The 15,950-nt window shown below is 39.5% G+C and overlaps 1 protein-coding gene across 3 annotated transcripts in view; it reads left to right on the top strand.

The window, feature by feature from the left end:
- MYSM1 (Myb like, SWIRM and MPN domains 1) overlaps positions 1-9,878 on the top strand; it is a 42,706-nt gene extending 32,828 nt beyond the window's left edge. For 2 of the 3 annotated variants that reach the window (XM_025871726.2, XM_025871728.2), the window contains 3 exons: positions 2,906-3,011; positions 3,190-3,247; positions 4,275-9,878. In XM_025871726.2, the coding sequence (XP_025727511.2) occupies positions 2,906-3,011; positions 3,190-3,247; positions 4,275-4,442 (332 nt within the window). In that variant the 3' untranslated portion in view covers positions 4,443-9,878. The remainder of the gene's footprint in view (positions 1-2,905; positions 3,012-3,189; positions 3,248-4,274) is intronic. The other variant, XM_025871727.2, reaches the window with a different exon arrangement.
- The last annotated feature ends 6,072 nt before the right edge of the window (positions 9,879-15,950 follow it).

Consider the following 15,950-nt stretch of genomic DNA (forward strand, 5'->3'; position numbering starts at 1 on the left):
AAATGAGGAGAGCCCTGAATTACCCTAGCTTGCTTACCAACTTAACAGAGTTTCCAGGTATGACACAAGGAGGAGAACCCTACCCAGAGGCTGGCAGCCTGAGTTGAGGTGACAGAGAGACAGATGCAACTAAATTTGCAGGACAGGGGACCCGAGAGCAGAAAAGTACATGGAGAGCCCAACTCTGGAGATTTGCCGAAGGTACAAATTTAGTATTGCGAGAAACACAGACCAGAGTGCATGTGAGGAAGAAAGTACCCCAGTCCGGGGCAGGAAACACTTGAAAGGATGAGAGAGGACAGTACTAGACGCTCTCATAAGCTACTATTGGACAGCACACAGGATTCAACATTATAATTGCAGAAAGTTCTGTTGGGCAGAGTTGTCTCCTAAGCTCCTCTTAACACTGTTTACTCGGTCTTAGTCCTAGGCTCTTCACTTTGCTCTTCTTGGAAACACTCTGGTTCAAGAATTAAAGTTTTTTAGAAACCATGGGATGCCTTGTGTTACTGTACTTTTAACTTAGGTTCTCTCTGCCTTGCCTGGCCTGTCCTTTCTTTTTTCCTGTTAGGTATATACCCAAGTTCTACCTTTAAAATGTCTCTAATGGATAAGCATTTTCTGTACTTGTATTAGTCAGGAAATATACTTAGTGACTAGTTTTCTTCTGATATTTTAATGGATTAAAAATATTCAGGGGGCGCCTGGGTGGCTCAGTTGGTTAAGCAACTGCCTTCGGTTCAGGTCATGATCCTGGAGTCCCAGGATCGAGTCCCACATCGGGCTCCCTGCTCAGCGGGGAGTCTGCTCCTCCCTCTAACCCTCTTCCCTCTCGTGCTCTCTAATTCTCATTCTCTCTCTCAAATAAATAAATAAAATCTAAAAAGAAAATTTCTTTAAAAAAAAATATTCAGTACAAAAGGAAATTTGTACTGATTTTAGTGCCATTTTTTAACTTAGAAAAATATTCTTAATACCAAACAGAGCTGTATAGTTTGTGTATGTGTGCGTGTGTGTGTTTTCATGGTTTTCCACCAGCACACACTGAAAATGCATTATTCTTTATTCTTATTTTTGGCTTTCATTAAGAGTAGGAGTTGCTTGCCTGGATTCAGACCCGAGCTCTGACATTTATTCGTTATTTTACCTTGGGCAGATTACTTAACCTCTCTCATTCCCTTTTGCCACCTCTATAAAATGAGAAAAAAAATTACTACCTTGCTGGGGCACCTGGGTGGCTCAGTCAGTTAAGCATCTGACTTTGGCTCAGGTCATGATCTCAGGGTCCTGGGATCGAGATCTGCGTCATCACCACCACACACTCAGCAGGGAGTCTACTTCTCCCTCTCCCTCTGTCGTGCCCCCCCCCGCTTGTGCGTTCATGCTCTCTAATAAAAATTACTACCTTGCATATAGGCGACTTGTAAAAACTGCTGGTCATATATGTCAGGTGCTTAGCAAATAATAGATCTTCAATAGGTAGTTGTGATTATACTGTTGTCTGTGCTTATTAAGTAATCCAAGCATATCAAGTAAATTATTGATATCACCAAAAGGAGTTTGCTTAATAGCTTGTGTGCTGTAATGTGTCACTCTTCTTAAGTTTTTGGAGGGAAAAAGTGAAGTGGAGGAGAATTGAAAAATGAAAAAAAAATCCACCTGAAAAAAATGGGGGTAAAGGCCTTTTTAGAACATATTGACAAAGTTTGCTTATATTGTAAGGAAGTGTAGTCGTGATGTTTTTTCCTTTCATTTTTTTCATGCCTTCTGATTTGCTGGCATTGTATTTACTTGAAAAGCCTTATATTAACAAAAACCCAGTTGAGAGGCAGTATATTGTAAAGTTAATAACAGAAACTCGAGCCAGACTGCCTGGGTTCAGATCCTGGCTCTACCTCTTCATAATTATATATATGCTGATGAACAGGTTATGTCTTTATCCCCTCCCCCCCAAAAAATGGGGGGACAATACTGGTAGCTAGTTCACTTAAGTGGCCTTACGTATATAAAGCACCTTAAGCCTGCCATGTAGTAAGCATTATGTAAGTTTTACTGTTATTTTTATGGTATTGACCTTTGGTAATGAATCAGCTGAGCTTTTCTTTTAATACGTTACAAATAAAGTTACGGGGGGATTTTGAAGGTTACAAGAAAAATTTCCAAGTAGGCTCATCCTTGATATTTTTCCTTTGTAGCTGTGTGCGTGGTATCCACCCCTTGGGCTCCTTTCCTCCAGAGTTTAGCTTGACAGAGAAGTGCAGTTGCTGCTTCTCCAGAGTTAATCTTATTCCCTGGCTGTTGTCAGATTAGCACCTACAGGGTGGTAAAGTGAATGTGGGCTCAGAAGCGAGGCCGACCTGCTGGGGCTTAAAACCCAGGCTCTTCCACTTCACCAGCCTAAACAGGTTGTTTCACTGGTCTCAGCCTCAGTTTCTTTGTCTGTTAAATAGGAATAATGCTTGCCTACCTTATAGCATTGCTGCAAGCTTAATCTGTGTGAAAATAAAAATCACTGGGATGGAATATGTCTTGTTTTGCATAGCTAAGTGTCAGTTTAAGCCCGTGGTTCTGGCACAGTCTTTAACAGTGCCCTCTTTCACTCAGAAAGTCTCCTGGTTTGGATATAAATTATGTAATCACCCTGCCTCTCAGTTCCTTACATATATATATATAATTGTCATGTAAATGGTACCTTTACTTTTCTTTATTATTATTAATTGCTTGGCATTAATGTGCTTGATGGACCAGGTTCAGCCAGGCAGTAAATATTTAATGAATGCCCACTATGTTTAAAGTGCTGTTCAGCTGGTCTGCCAAGTTGGGGGGTGAGGATTTTAGGTAATTAAAAGGAGATTGGGGATTTAAGAAATAGTTGATGACAGGCTGCTTCTTTATGCTTTTCTAGGTTTACCTTACAAATTTGAAGTACAACAGATGCTGGAAGAACCTCAGTGGGGATTAGTGTTTGAAAAGACAAGATGGATAATAGAAAAATATCGGTTATCCCATAGGTATGTACTGTGCTTTGAAATGGTTGCACATCTGCAGTATTTCTCATTAAATTAGGTTTTAGAGAAAACCCAAGTTAAATATAAAATTATGATATATGGCATCAGTGACAGTTTATTATAAAACTGATTAGTTTATGGTATTTGTTTCATCAGTTTGTCTTCATATTTCTTCCAACAGCAGTGTCCCTATGGATAAAATCTTTCGCCGGGATTCTGACCTGACTTGTTTGCAGAAAGTAAGCTGGCTTCATTTTAATTGGTTCTATTGTTCATGGATTCTAAAGCTATTCATCCTGATGTGTTTTCCCATGATGCCAAATGCTTTGTGGATACATTTTCTGTGTATTTTTTTTATTGCTTTTTCCTTTCAAAAATTAATTTCTAAGAGATCATTAGTAATGCGTTTTGTTGCCCACACTTGCATATAGAAATAATACTATTTTAGAATAAATTTGTCTGTGCTGGCCGCTAAATTTCTTAGCAGATTAATATACACAGTGGAGAACATTTTTCTGATTTTATTAAATTCAGAAGCACCGTGTTTCCATTTAGGTTTAACAGTTGATCATTTTCAAAAACAGTAGTATAAATCTAATAATTACATTTAAGTGGTCATTTTATTTAACTTTCTGGTAGGAAATAAGAGTCCTGAGTTCTTTTATTTCACTTCTTGTTTCCATGAGTATAAACAGTTAAAGACCAGTATGGCAACACCTTTTTTTTTTTCTCAGTAGCAATTTGAGAATAGAACATTTAAACATACTAAGTTTCTTTTTTAATATTTTTTACCCCCTTCTGTTAAGGCCACTTTCTCTTTGTTCTGTTGGAAGATTAATATGCATATTTTTTGGGAAACAGACTCTATCTCGCATCCTAATTTTGAAATAGTAGAGTCCTGTGTATGTACACAGATTTTTATTCTACAGGATTATTTCACTTTGTAAATGTAACTACTAAAAAAAAAAAAAAGAAGCAAAGTCACAAATTTGTCCAAAGTAGAAAGCATCACACTTAAAATCTTAGGTTTGTCTCTCCATACAAAATCGTAAAGGAACTAGCCTAAATATTTCTCAACAGTGACTTCCTACACTTTGGCTATATGACTATTGATCATAAATTTATCTTCAACCACGTTTAAGGAGACTCTTTCTCAATTGCATATTAGAAAATGTGAGATTTGGAAAGGGATACAATAATGATAGTAATGCAAACCCTCTTATGCTTTTTGTGTATTTTAAATATAAAATTTTTGTTTTCAACTAGCTTTTGGAGTGTCTGAGGAAAACTCTGAGCAAAGTGACTAATTGCTTCATTGCTGAAGAATTCTTAACTCAAATAGAAAATTTATTCCTTTCCAATTATAAAAGCAAGCAAGAGAATGGAGTGGCTGAAGAGAACTGTGCTGTGGGTCCAAAGGAATTGTTAATGTAATTATTTTAAAGGAAGACCTTCTAATCTTGACCCAGTAGATCCTTCTTGAAATTATTGTAATTTAGCTAATAGTGGCACAACTTTAATATTTTTTCTCTAGTTCACAAAATCCGAACTTTGCCACATAAATCCTGTGACACTTGTTTTCACACAGTGATTGTCAGAGTGTGGTGTGAAGCAGAGTCTGCTGCAGTTTGCGGTCCCTCCCTGGCCAGTGAGCGCTGCAGGAGACTTTGAGGGGCTGTCTGCTTTTTTGTTGTATTCAGGTTGATAAATGCAATATCTCTAATATTTATTTCTCCCCAAACTAGTCATTCTACTCTTGGTACCTCACATCTGTGTCTCATTAGGAGCACTTCCATTTTTTCCATGTCTTTTGATGAGATTTTGTTTATGGTTGCAAATGAGATGTGGATGGATGGTCACTGAGGTGATGAACATGGTTGAGAACTAGTCGTGTAATAAATCTAACAACATGCTGTAGGAGGCCAGGGGAGGCCTAAGGAGAAAATCTTAAACAGAGAGAAGAGACCAATGGAGAGAATCAAATTGCCAGTTTTTCAATTATAGATATTTGTTTCCATTTTATTTTACAGCAATAATACTACAGGCTGTGCCATTTTCTCAGCTAGCTGAAACATTTAATATGGATTTCGGATACATAAAATAATTAGCTTCAACTCTATGTCCACTTAGTATGTGTGATAAAACCTCATTTAATTGGAACACAGGTAGTCATAACTCTCAAACTAGACTTTTTTTTCCTCCTACCTGCTATCAGGAGAAAGAGGCAAATTTTAATAATGCTTAAATATTAAATCAGAGATTTAATTTTAAAAGCAAAAAAGCCTTCCAGGACGTATTACATATCTAGTCCAGTTTCATAGACTTTCTAAATGTAGAACAGAAGTAAGCAAAACTTTTTATGTAAAGGGACAGTTAGTCAAAAACTTAGGCTTTGCAGGTCACATACTGTCTCTATCAGACATTCTTTTTTGTATTTTTTTACAGTCCTTTAAAAATGTAAAACCATTCTTATTACCTCATGAGCCTCACAGAGAATGGGTTGCTGGCCATTATCTTCCAACCTCCGCTCTAGAGAATTACAAACATTTATAATTTGTTTTCAGGTATATGAACCTGAGACACTGAAAGGCCTTATTTACATCATCTTCAAACAACAACAAAACTTAAAATTATGATTTACATTTAAATATATTTTCAAGTAAAATTAGCAGTCATGCTGCCTGATTTACTCAGATAGATTTGAGTTTATTTTTGTGAGTCACACCCATTCTCCAAGCACTCCTACTAATAAGTTTTATTGTACCCTATCTGGATATGATTCTGTATTTTTATGTTTTTTGGTTGTAATCATTAGCCATGGAAGAATATGGCAGTGTCTGAGGGAGCAGTGAGCCAGGTCTAGATGGCCTACCTCTTGGCTCAACCCTGTGACTTGGGGGTGGGGGTGGGGGGTAGGGGATATAAGTTGACCTCTGAACCTAAATTCTTATGTAAATGAGGTCTAAGTTATCTTCCTAACAACCTTCCAGGTCTAAAATGCATTACTCTATATGTAGTTAGGATAAACAAGGAAACATAACTTAGAACACAATTACCTTTGGGATTTGGGACTGGGGGTGGTAAGAGCTGCCGACCAAACATCCAGAAACCCGAGCCCTCATCCTCATCCTGATTTTGTTATCAGCTTTGCTCTGTGGCAGTGATAACATCACATCATCTGTCTGGACCTCAGGCTCTTCACCTGTAATCCACGGGTCTAAATTTTATGACTTTGTTTTTCCTTCCAAGCACAGAAAGTCTGCAATTTTGTAAAAGGTACCTTTGTACTCTTCCTTTTGACATGTTTTCCTCATTGTACATGGGGCACACATCCTAGAAGTTGGTATGAATTAGCTCCCTTGATTGACATTTCCCTATAATAATGATTAATTTGGGTGACAGAAAATAATGGAAATTGTTAAAAATTCTGTTCTCAAATCTGGGTCCCCTGCATGCCAGTAGTTAACCATATTTACTAACCTAAGCCATACCATGAGGAACTCAAAGGTGGTAATCCTCAGAGTTTAGACTTTGGAGAGCACAATTTTGTAAATAATAGTTACTGAGTGTTTTTTTCTGATGATAGATTTATCTCAAAATATTTTTAAAAAAACAGAAACATGAAAATATATAAATCCTATTATCTAGAAAACGACAGGTAACATTTTATCTTCTTGGACCATGCAATTTTTTTTTTTTTTAAGATTTTATTTATTCGACAGAGAGAGAGCGCAAAGTAGGCAGAGAGGCAGGCAGAGGCAGAGGGAGAGGAAGAAGCAGGCTCCACACTGAGCAGGGAGCCTGATGCGGGGCTCGATCCCAGGACCCTGAGATCATGACCTGAGCCGAAGGCAGACGCTTAACTGACTGAGCCACCCAGGCACCCCACAATTTTAAAGATTTTATTTACTTATTTGAGAGAGAGAGAGTGCGAGAGCATGAACAGGGGGTGGGGCAGAGGGAGAGGCGGACTCCCCACTGAGCAGGGAACCTGGGTTCATGACCTGAGCCCAAGGCAGACACTTAACCAACTGAGCCACCCCGGTGCCCCTTGGACCGTGTAATTTTATCTGTGGTCAATTTTCCTCCCCTTCTGCCTTGTATATTCTCCCTGTTTCCTTTTTTCTCTTATCATATTCTTAAAATATTTTTGCCACTGCAGGTGCCCACATTCCTGTCACTGCCAGCTTGGGCGACTTAGGGTAGTCAGAGCTAGGGCCTTGGAGAAGCACAGAAGTCTGGAACTGAGGGGCAGTGTAATATAGGACATTCAGGAGGCAGAGACGCAAAGGAAAACCTACCTCTGGTATTGTTTACAGGAGTGGAGACAGGACCTGAAAACACCCAGATCTCTTCATCCTGATTTGATTTTTACGATTGCACAATGATAATAAAATAATGAACTTAATTTTTTTTTTCTTTTCCTGCTTGGCTAGTAGAAATTGACACTAGTACTTCTCCAGTATTAGACTTAGCTCTTTTAAAAATCTAATCCCAAAGTAATTCAAAAAAGAAAAACCAGTGGAATAAGATCAACAAGATCAGATTCTCCTTACCCCTCCATTATTTTATTCTTCAACTGTTTTCAAAGCCACATTAGGTAGAACTTAGACACTTTTGCCTTCTTGGATGTCTTCTTTCAGAAAATATTAAAAATTAATTACAACTGCATTTGTATAAAATGAATCTAATATTGTATATATTTCTTCTGAAAACTTCCTGTTGTGTTTTTTCCTTCTGCATTTAAAAGAAATGAAAACATTTTTATGGGCCTTCAAAGTATTGTGGGCTGGAGGCATGGTGTCTGAAAGCTAAGGTGGCCCTGCCTGTATTCTGAAGGGTATCGCTGGAAAAACCCTGACTCTGTCCCCTGTAAAACCTATCTCACAAACCCTAGGGCCACTTTGCCACCCCAGCCAAGAACGTTGCAATTCCTGGGGCTTTCGAGCTCTAGACTTGAACTTCGTTCTTCATTGACCTGACCACAGTTTAGGAGTGTTGCTTGGAAACAGTCATCCTCAAAAAAAAAAAAAAAGGCAGTGATTAGTGTTAGCTTTCAGGTAGATATTTTTGTTCTGACCCGTAATTTATAGTTTTGAAACTCATGCCACATATCCTACCACCCCTGTTCTTTCATTTCCCTCAAACCCTGCTCCCTACTTTTTCCCCACTCCCTCTACTTACCTCTCAGAATGTAGGTAGAAGATGGTTCATTTAGCATTTAGTAAAAGCAAGGCTGGAAGGATAGAGTTAAACAGATCCATTCGTATTTTATGGAAGTCGATTAATGCTGCCCCAGCCTTTTCTCCAAAACTCTCCTCCCCCACCGAAGTGGAGTGAGGTCGGTAATGTGCAGACTGAGCAGGGTCAGAACCTCCGCAGCTCCCTGGGCAGCAGGGCAGTGGCAGCCTTGACAAGCCAGCCTGAGCAGGCCTCCTGCTCTTCAGTTTGCCTTCTTGCTTGCTTGTCTTGCTGGGTCCTAATGAGGTGAGCTGGAGGACTTGGGGGAAGTGCTGTAGGCAGGATGCTCCAGGATTGATGCTTTGCATAGGGACAAGGAGACCTAGGGACACCTGACCACCTGACATATAGCTCCCTATCCTCGGGTCAGCAACAGGCATTCGGTGGATGAATTCCTCAGTAGAAATTAAGTAAGGGTACCCAAATTTTGTATTTTTTCACCTACACTGTCCTCTACCAATAACAAGAGACTTAAGTCCAGAGTCATACATCATGGTATTTAGGAAAACTTAACTTCACCCAAGCACAGAGGAAAAAGCACATTTTTGTCATCATCTCTATCAGGATTAATACTAAATTTAACAAATTTGATAAGTATCTCCAGTTTACCAGCAGTTAAATAGTTTTCTTAAAAATTATGATATCTTACAATATTTCCAGAAAATCACTGTGGAGAATAATGTCAGATACTTTAACTTGCTCAATTCCTGACCTTTACTTAAGTGGTTTTATGTGTGCTATTCTTCCAAACTGTTTTCTCTTGTTTTTTCATTTGCCCTGTAATTTGTGCTTTCCAACATTTTCTGAATCTTGGAAGCCACCTTAAATTCTTTCTGGAACAAGGCAGAGAATAAATATGTTAGCCCCCTAAGTCAGGAGAAAATAAAAATTTCTCAGAGAAGCTGTGATTATACCAGATGTTGTATACCAAACTAAATTTGAGAAGGTAAAATTAACTCATGATATCTGAGTTTTTTGTATTTTTTTCCTTTGAATATATTTATGAATATATTCATAAGAACTTTAATTTCAGGGAAAAATGCCTTATGTGCTGTCTTTGAAGTTTCCTAGAGTAGTCTCTTAGGATTTAAGAAGAATGTTAAATATGATTTCATAGTTTGTACTCCTGTTTCATAGGCTGCCACAGAACATTTGTTTTGAGCTATGAATTATAAAATAGTATTGACTCCAGCATGATTTACATAGACTGGTCATAGATCTTTAAACTTGTGGATTTGACATGTAAATTGTAAATTGTGTATTATGTATAAGTATCATATAAGTTTACTATGATTATTGATAAACCTGTTGCTGTTGTTTTCCCCAAATGTTATTAGTGTTTATGGATTTCTTCTATTACTTTGAATTTTGAAATGTTCTGTAATGGAATATAATGACTTAAACTATTTTGTACATTTAAATATGATGCCACATTGTCTAAATCTGTATTAAAGAATATTGTAAATATTAATGTTTATACAGTTATGAAGGCTTTTCCTTGAAATGGTTGAACTCTTCTCCCTGTACTAAACAATGACATAAAATATCTGATTTTAAGCTTTGAGATTTTAGCTTGTGGTAAAAATTAAAGGGAAACATTCTGAAGATTCTATATAAATAAAATTTTGAAAAAAGTGATGAGTCATTTGGTCTCTTTCTAAATTTTTAGCAGCATACACATTGAATTGCAAATATGCCCCACTAATTCAAGCATTGGTTGAGTGTCTATTATGTTGAGCATTGTTGGGGACACAAAGATGAGTAAATCTTGATTTTGTCCCACAAGAAGCCCATTACTTAATAAGTAAGTGGGAAACACATAAAACCCAACATAAGACGCTAAGATACAAACTGGAATTGATTATAAATGCCCGTAAAAGCCTTCTGGGCGCCTGGGTGGCTCAGTTGGTTGGGCGACTGCCTTCGGCTCAGGTCATGATCCCGGAGTCCCGGGATCGAGTCCCACATCAGGCTCCCTGCTCAGCGAGGAGCCTGCTTCTCCCTCTGACCCTCCCCCCTCTCATGTGCTCTCTCTCTCTCTCTCTCTCATTCTCGCTCTCTCAAATATTTAAAAAAATGCCTATAAAAGACTTCAAGGGTAATAGGTGTTTTTTTTTCTCTTAAAAGATTTTATTTATTTATTTGATAGAGACAGAGAATGAGAGAGAGAAAACACGAGCCGGGTAAGGGGCAGGAGAAGCAGACACCCCTCTGAGCAGGGAGCCCAACATGGGGCTCCATCCCCGGACTCCAGGATCATGATCTGAGCCGAAGACAGATGCCTACCACTGAACCACCCAGGCGCCCTGGGAATAGGGGTTTCGACAAATGAGAAATCATTCTCTAGAATGTGAGGGGTGAGATTGATTTCTTGCAAGAGACCTACCTTTAAACATCCTAGCAGGGTTTAGTTAAGTGACATCTGGGGAGAGAGGTTCCAGAGAGAAATGAGCTTAGCACAGGTATGGAGATAAGGAGTGAGAAATACTTGAGAATTGTGAGTCTTTGGCCAGAGGGTAGAGTATATGGAGATGCTCATTAGGTAATTCACATTGAGTCAACTAAGGATACAGAAGGTATAAAATAAGAGAAAATCTCACCTTAAAATCAGAATTAACTCATTGACTGGTCTTTAACTTCCCAGTCTTTTTTCCTAGCATATACAAAACCTCTTGAAGGAGGACTTTTAACTACTTCCATTCTGACCTCGGTGTGTACTCTGATTGATGTTGCCCTTCCCTGCTTATCTCTTTTAACTTGGGCAAAAGACCATGTGGGTAAAGCATCCCATGATGGGGATCAAAACTGCCCCTCGAATAATAGGGACTGCCCTGACACCAACAAGACCCCACATGATTGACCCCAAGATGATGATTGTCTTGACCTTCACTGCCCCCCTGCTCATATCCACCCACTTTGCTCCACATTTTTCTGACAGACACCTAGAAGTATTTTCAGCACTTTGGAGACAGACTTTGAGGTGCTTGTCTGCTGTCTTCCACGTGGTGGCCTCACTGAAATAAACTCCTTTCTGGTTTCACCACCACTTGTTTCTGTGCCTTTGGATTTTATCAGTGGTGAGTGGCCAAACCCGGTATGTTTGGGGCGCCCGGAGCCAGAGGCTCTTGCACCCCTGTGCCCCAGTTGCAATTTTCTTTCTTTTTTAAAGATTTATTTATTTGAGAGAGCGAGAATGAGAGAGAGAGAGTACATGAGAGGGGGGAGGGTCAGAGGGAGAAGCAGGCTCCTCGCTGAGCAGGGAGCCCGATGCGAGACTCGATCCAGGGACTCCAGGATCATGACCTGAGCCGAAGGCAGTCGCTTACCAACTGAGCCACCCAGGCGCCCCCTCTTTTAAAAGATTTTATTAGAGCACAAGCCAGGGCGAGAGGCAGAGGGAGAGGCTGAAACAGACTCCCCACTGAGCAGGGAGCCCTACGTGGGGCTCCATCCCAGGACCCTGGGATCATGACCTGAGCCCAAGGCAGATGCTTAACAGGAGCCACCCAGGCGCCCCGCCCCCACAGTTGCAATTCTTGGCAAGCCAGCCAGGAGCTGTATTTTCAGTTTGCCCGGCCCCCTGGGGATTCTGGAAGTGGGTCCTGGCAGCATGCCGGGCTCAGCTGTTTACGGAGCCATCAGCTGTGGTAGGTCAGAATCAGCTACTCATGGCGAGTCCACCCGGATGCGGAGGACAGGAAGTCCTGGGCAGCTGCTGAAACCTATTTTGTTGTGAGGACTTTCTTGCTTGCCCTCAACTGCATCGACTGCCTTCACTGCATTTGGTGAGGCAGAAGGTACGAGTTGAACAATCAGTGGACCCTAGAAATTTGTCTCCTGGTAAGTTCCCCCCATTAGTGCACACTGGAACCCATCCTTCCTTGGTTCCCTGCTGTTGGTTCAAAAGAACCATTTGTTTCGGGTTTTCATAACTTACTTGTTCAGGCTTACGTCGCTTGAGTTGTGTCAGGGGCTGTTCTAATTTGTGAAGGTACCGTTGGGAAAAGGAATAGACGTGAGGGAGATTAACGGGAAGCCAGGGTACACATTTGGGGAGATCTCTGTTGGAGTGTGTGTGTGTGTGTGTGTGTGTGTGTGTGTACACAAGATGGGAGATGCTAACTATCCCCTCCCAAAGCCCTCTGGGGAGAGTACTGGCTGACTGGTCTACGTTTAGTTATAACCCTATGACTAAGAAGATGGTTTTTTTTTATTGCAACAATGCCTGGCCCATGTATGTGAAGCTCAGAGGAAGAATGGCCACTGAATGGCTCTCTGGTATTCCTTCCTCTCATTCAGTTACCTCCAAATGGGTGGGTGGGGAGGGTTGGTTTGGCTCTCTTTGTTTAGGAAGCCGTTTGGTTCAGCTGGTGAAGCTCTGACTTTTGAGGAAGAATGAATGCTAACAGGTATTCTGAGCTTCATTTAGTCATAATCGTGTTTCTTCTGTCCTTTCTGAACTTTTGCCTAGGAAGATGGGGAATACGCCTTCTGTTCCCAAAGAAAGTGCATTAGGACATATTTTGAATAATTGGTGCAAAGGGCTGAAAATCAACCAGAGAAACAGCCTGTTTAGCAGGAGGGAGAGACAGGAGACAGACTGAGGAGTGTCGGTCCAAACTTTGAATCTACCTCCAGCCTTGTCAGTGGCGCCCTTGCCCCTCACCCTGTGTCTGCACCCCTACCTGTGCCTGTCACGCAGCTGGCCCCTCTGCCATCCTCCGTGCCCCCAGCACCATCACTCCTGCTCCTCCTGCCATCACTATTGTGGAGCGAAAGCACCCCAAGCTGGCGGGCCACCTCCTTATGGGGTTCAGACTGGAGCACCTCCCAAGTCAGCAGGAAGGGGCCCAGGGGCTCAAACTGCCCACTTCAGATTTCCCCACAAGGGCCCCAGGTAAAATTGACAGTGGAGAATAGATTGACTTACACTGGCCACAGGTGTTAACAAATCAGCATCAAAGCTAATTTAACTTTGCTGGTTTAATTAAAATAGGTGTGCCTTTTGGAGTTATTGACACCAAATTCAATAGAGAATCAACTTCTCTTCTACCTGAACTAAATTCATGTTTTATCTGTTGCAATTTGACTTAAAACGATGGTTGACTTTGTCTGTTTCATAAAGCTTTCATGGATAATTGTTAAGAGCAAGTAGTTGACAAAAGGTTTATAGCTTTCAACATCTTTGGTAACCTAAAACTTAGAAGATTTGCTAGGTTAAATAATAAATTGGTTTGAACTCAGTGGATAGCTAAATCTTTTCCAAATAAGATAAAATACTGAAACATTCATTACTAAACAGCTTTATCTGCTTTTGGCTTCTTATTACAGAGAAACCAAAGACACTGCATTTGGCTTTATGCTTAACTGAAAGATTATATTATGGAGAAGCACATGTTTCTAGAAATTAGGAAATGTATTCATAAACTTCTGATCTAAAGAATTCTGGTATAATAGTACACAGTCGGTCACTACTTAGTTTTCACTGGAAACTAAGATTTCTAAGTGAAAAATTCTGATAAACATAATTAAGACTGCCAGAAAATTACAAAGAAAGCAACTTTGTATGCAAGGAAAGTAAGCTCTGATTTTGATAAGAAAGGCATGAGGAACGGGAATACATTTTTGTTGAAAAGAAAGTAATTTTGTCCTAAAATGAGACTGGTTATTTAGAGAGAGAAAGCTTAGGACAAAATCTGAATGAAAAAGAATGTTGTAGAAGGTTTGTGAAGGGGAATCTCTGGAAAAGAATTTTATGTGTGGCCAGGACTGAGATTGAAATGAATGAATTTTTAAAAATACACTAGTATAAGATTGGGATTTGGTTTTTCTCTCGGTTAAAAAGACAGAGTTCTCTTGGATCGTTGGTCTGTTCTTGATATAAGAAATTGTAAACAAAGTTTTTTTCTTTATCTGCCTAGAAAACCAAAGTTTCTATGTTGTCATTATCAGGTTGTTGATTCCTTAAAAAAAGTTAAAACGTCTCTGTATTGAAAGAACTACGTTTTGCTAACAACTGTGTAACCTTCTGTATTTATCTTTATAATCTCTCTCTTATTGCCACCTTGGTTAAATAATTAAATATTGATTTTTATAATTCTCTGAATCCTATCTAAGCATGTGCTTTAAAACCTTCTAAGGTTTTTAACAAACTTCCCAAGATTCAAATTCTAAAGGGAGTCTTTTTGACTAATGAGGCTTGTTTATTTGGTATGTTAAGTTACATGGAAACATTGTTAAACAAATGATGATAAACCTTCCTGGGTTATATTATATGGGTAAATGCTGTAACTGTTCTAGAAAGTATACGAAATCCCTGAAGTTTTAATAGGTCCTGATCTAAGGTCACTTGACATTCTAATTATTGAAATGCATGTCACAGAAGTAAGCGGACTTCCTTGTCAACTGCATTATAATGAACTCTCATCAGATCTTTAATCATGCCCATGGTTGGGTCTTCTGTCATTTATAGTTCTTGTTCTGATGCTCTTGCAAACTATGTTTCATCCTCAAGGAGATGCATGAAAAGGACTTTTGACAAATACAGTTTTCTAATACCTTTAAGATTTAGGTAAAACTAAGCTGAGTAAGAATTTCCAGAACTAGAGGGAAAACTGCATTCAACCAGAACAAGAATTAGTAACATGGGACTGAATGAATTGAGGAAGATGATGATAGTTTTTGTGACTCTTGTTTGAAACACTGCTGATTCTCTAATGTTTGCTCTCCCAGATTCCAGATTAAAGGAAACTTTTTCTCTTAAGATATCTATGATTTACAGAAATATGATAAAATATACCTTTGTAAACAAATTGAAACATTTAGCTTTTCTCCCTACTTGAACCCTCCAGAATTCAGAAACTCTCAGTGAGTATTCTTTCATGACAGTTATAATTATTTGCCTAAGTTCAATAAGAATCTGTTCTCCTTTTAACAGGTCACCATTGGAAACACTGGTTATATTACCAGTTATATTACCTTTGACTGGAAAGTCATATTTGATTTGATTTGATGGAAATGAGGGTGATTTTAGAGAGAAAAATTAATGTTTCAATAACACACACCTTTGTGGAAGTTAGATGCTAGTTCTAATTGTCTTTGAAAGTTTGTTGTTTGCCTAAGCTAGACAACTTGAGGTAAACTCCAGAGAAATTGCCACAATAGTCCATGTAAAGATGATCTCCATTACTCTGTGGGGATAATAAAAGGACCCCATGGGCATATGATTATTTCAACAGCTGGACTATGAGATTGACTCCCCCAATGGCGTAACTCAGCTGTCACCTTGACTGATTCTATGTGGCTGGGATGGCAAAACCACTTCTTAAAGTCCAGAGCATACCCCCATTTTATGGGATTCACTATGGACTCATGAAAATAGTGAATGGAAGATTGGATTGGATGGTATACTTCGGTTAAACTTCATTAATTAGAAAGTACAGACTGAAGATATCCCCCAAGATGAGTCATCTCCCACTTGCCAGTGGTTCCTTGTAACTGGGTTATTGTTAAAAACTAGACAGGAGCTGGGCGGAGCAAGATGGCGGAGGAGTAGGAGACCTGGATTTCCTCTGGTCTCAGGAATTCAGCTGAATGGGGATCAAACCATTCTGAACACCTATGAACTCAACAGGAGATCGAAGATAAGAGTAGTAACAACTCTCTGAACAGAGAAGCGACCACTTACTGGAAGGTAGGACG

The sequence above is a fragment of the Callorhinus ursinus genome, unplaced genomic scaffold (assembly GCF_003265705.2).
Source record: "Callorhinus ursinus isolate GAN/ISIS: 27379988/994484 unplaced genomic scaffold, GSC_fseal_2.0 scaffold9, whole genome shotgun sequence".
NCBI lineage: Eukaryota > Metazoa > Chordata > Mammalia > Carnivora > Otariidae > Callorhinus > Callorhinus ursinus.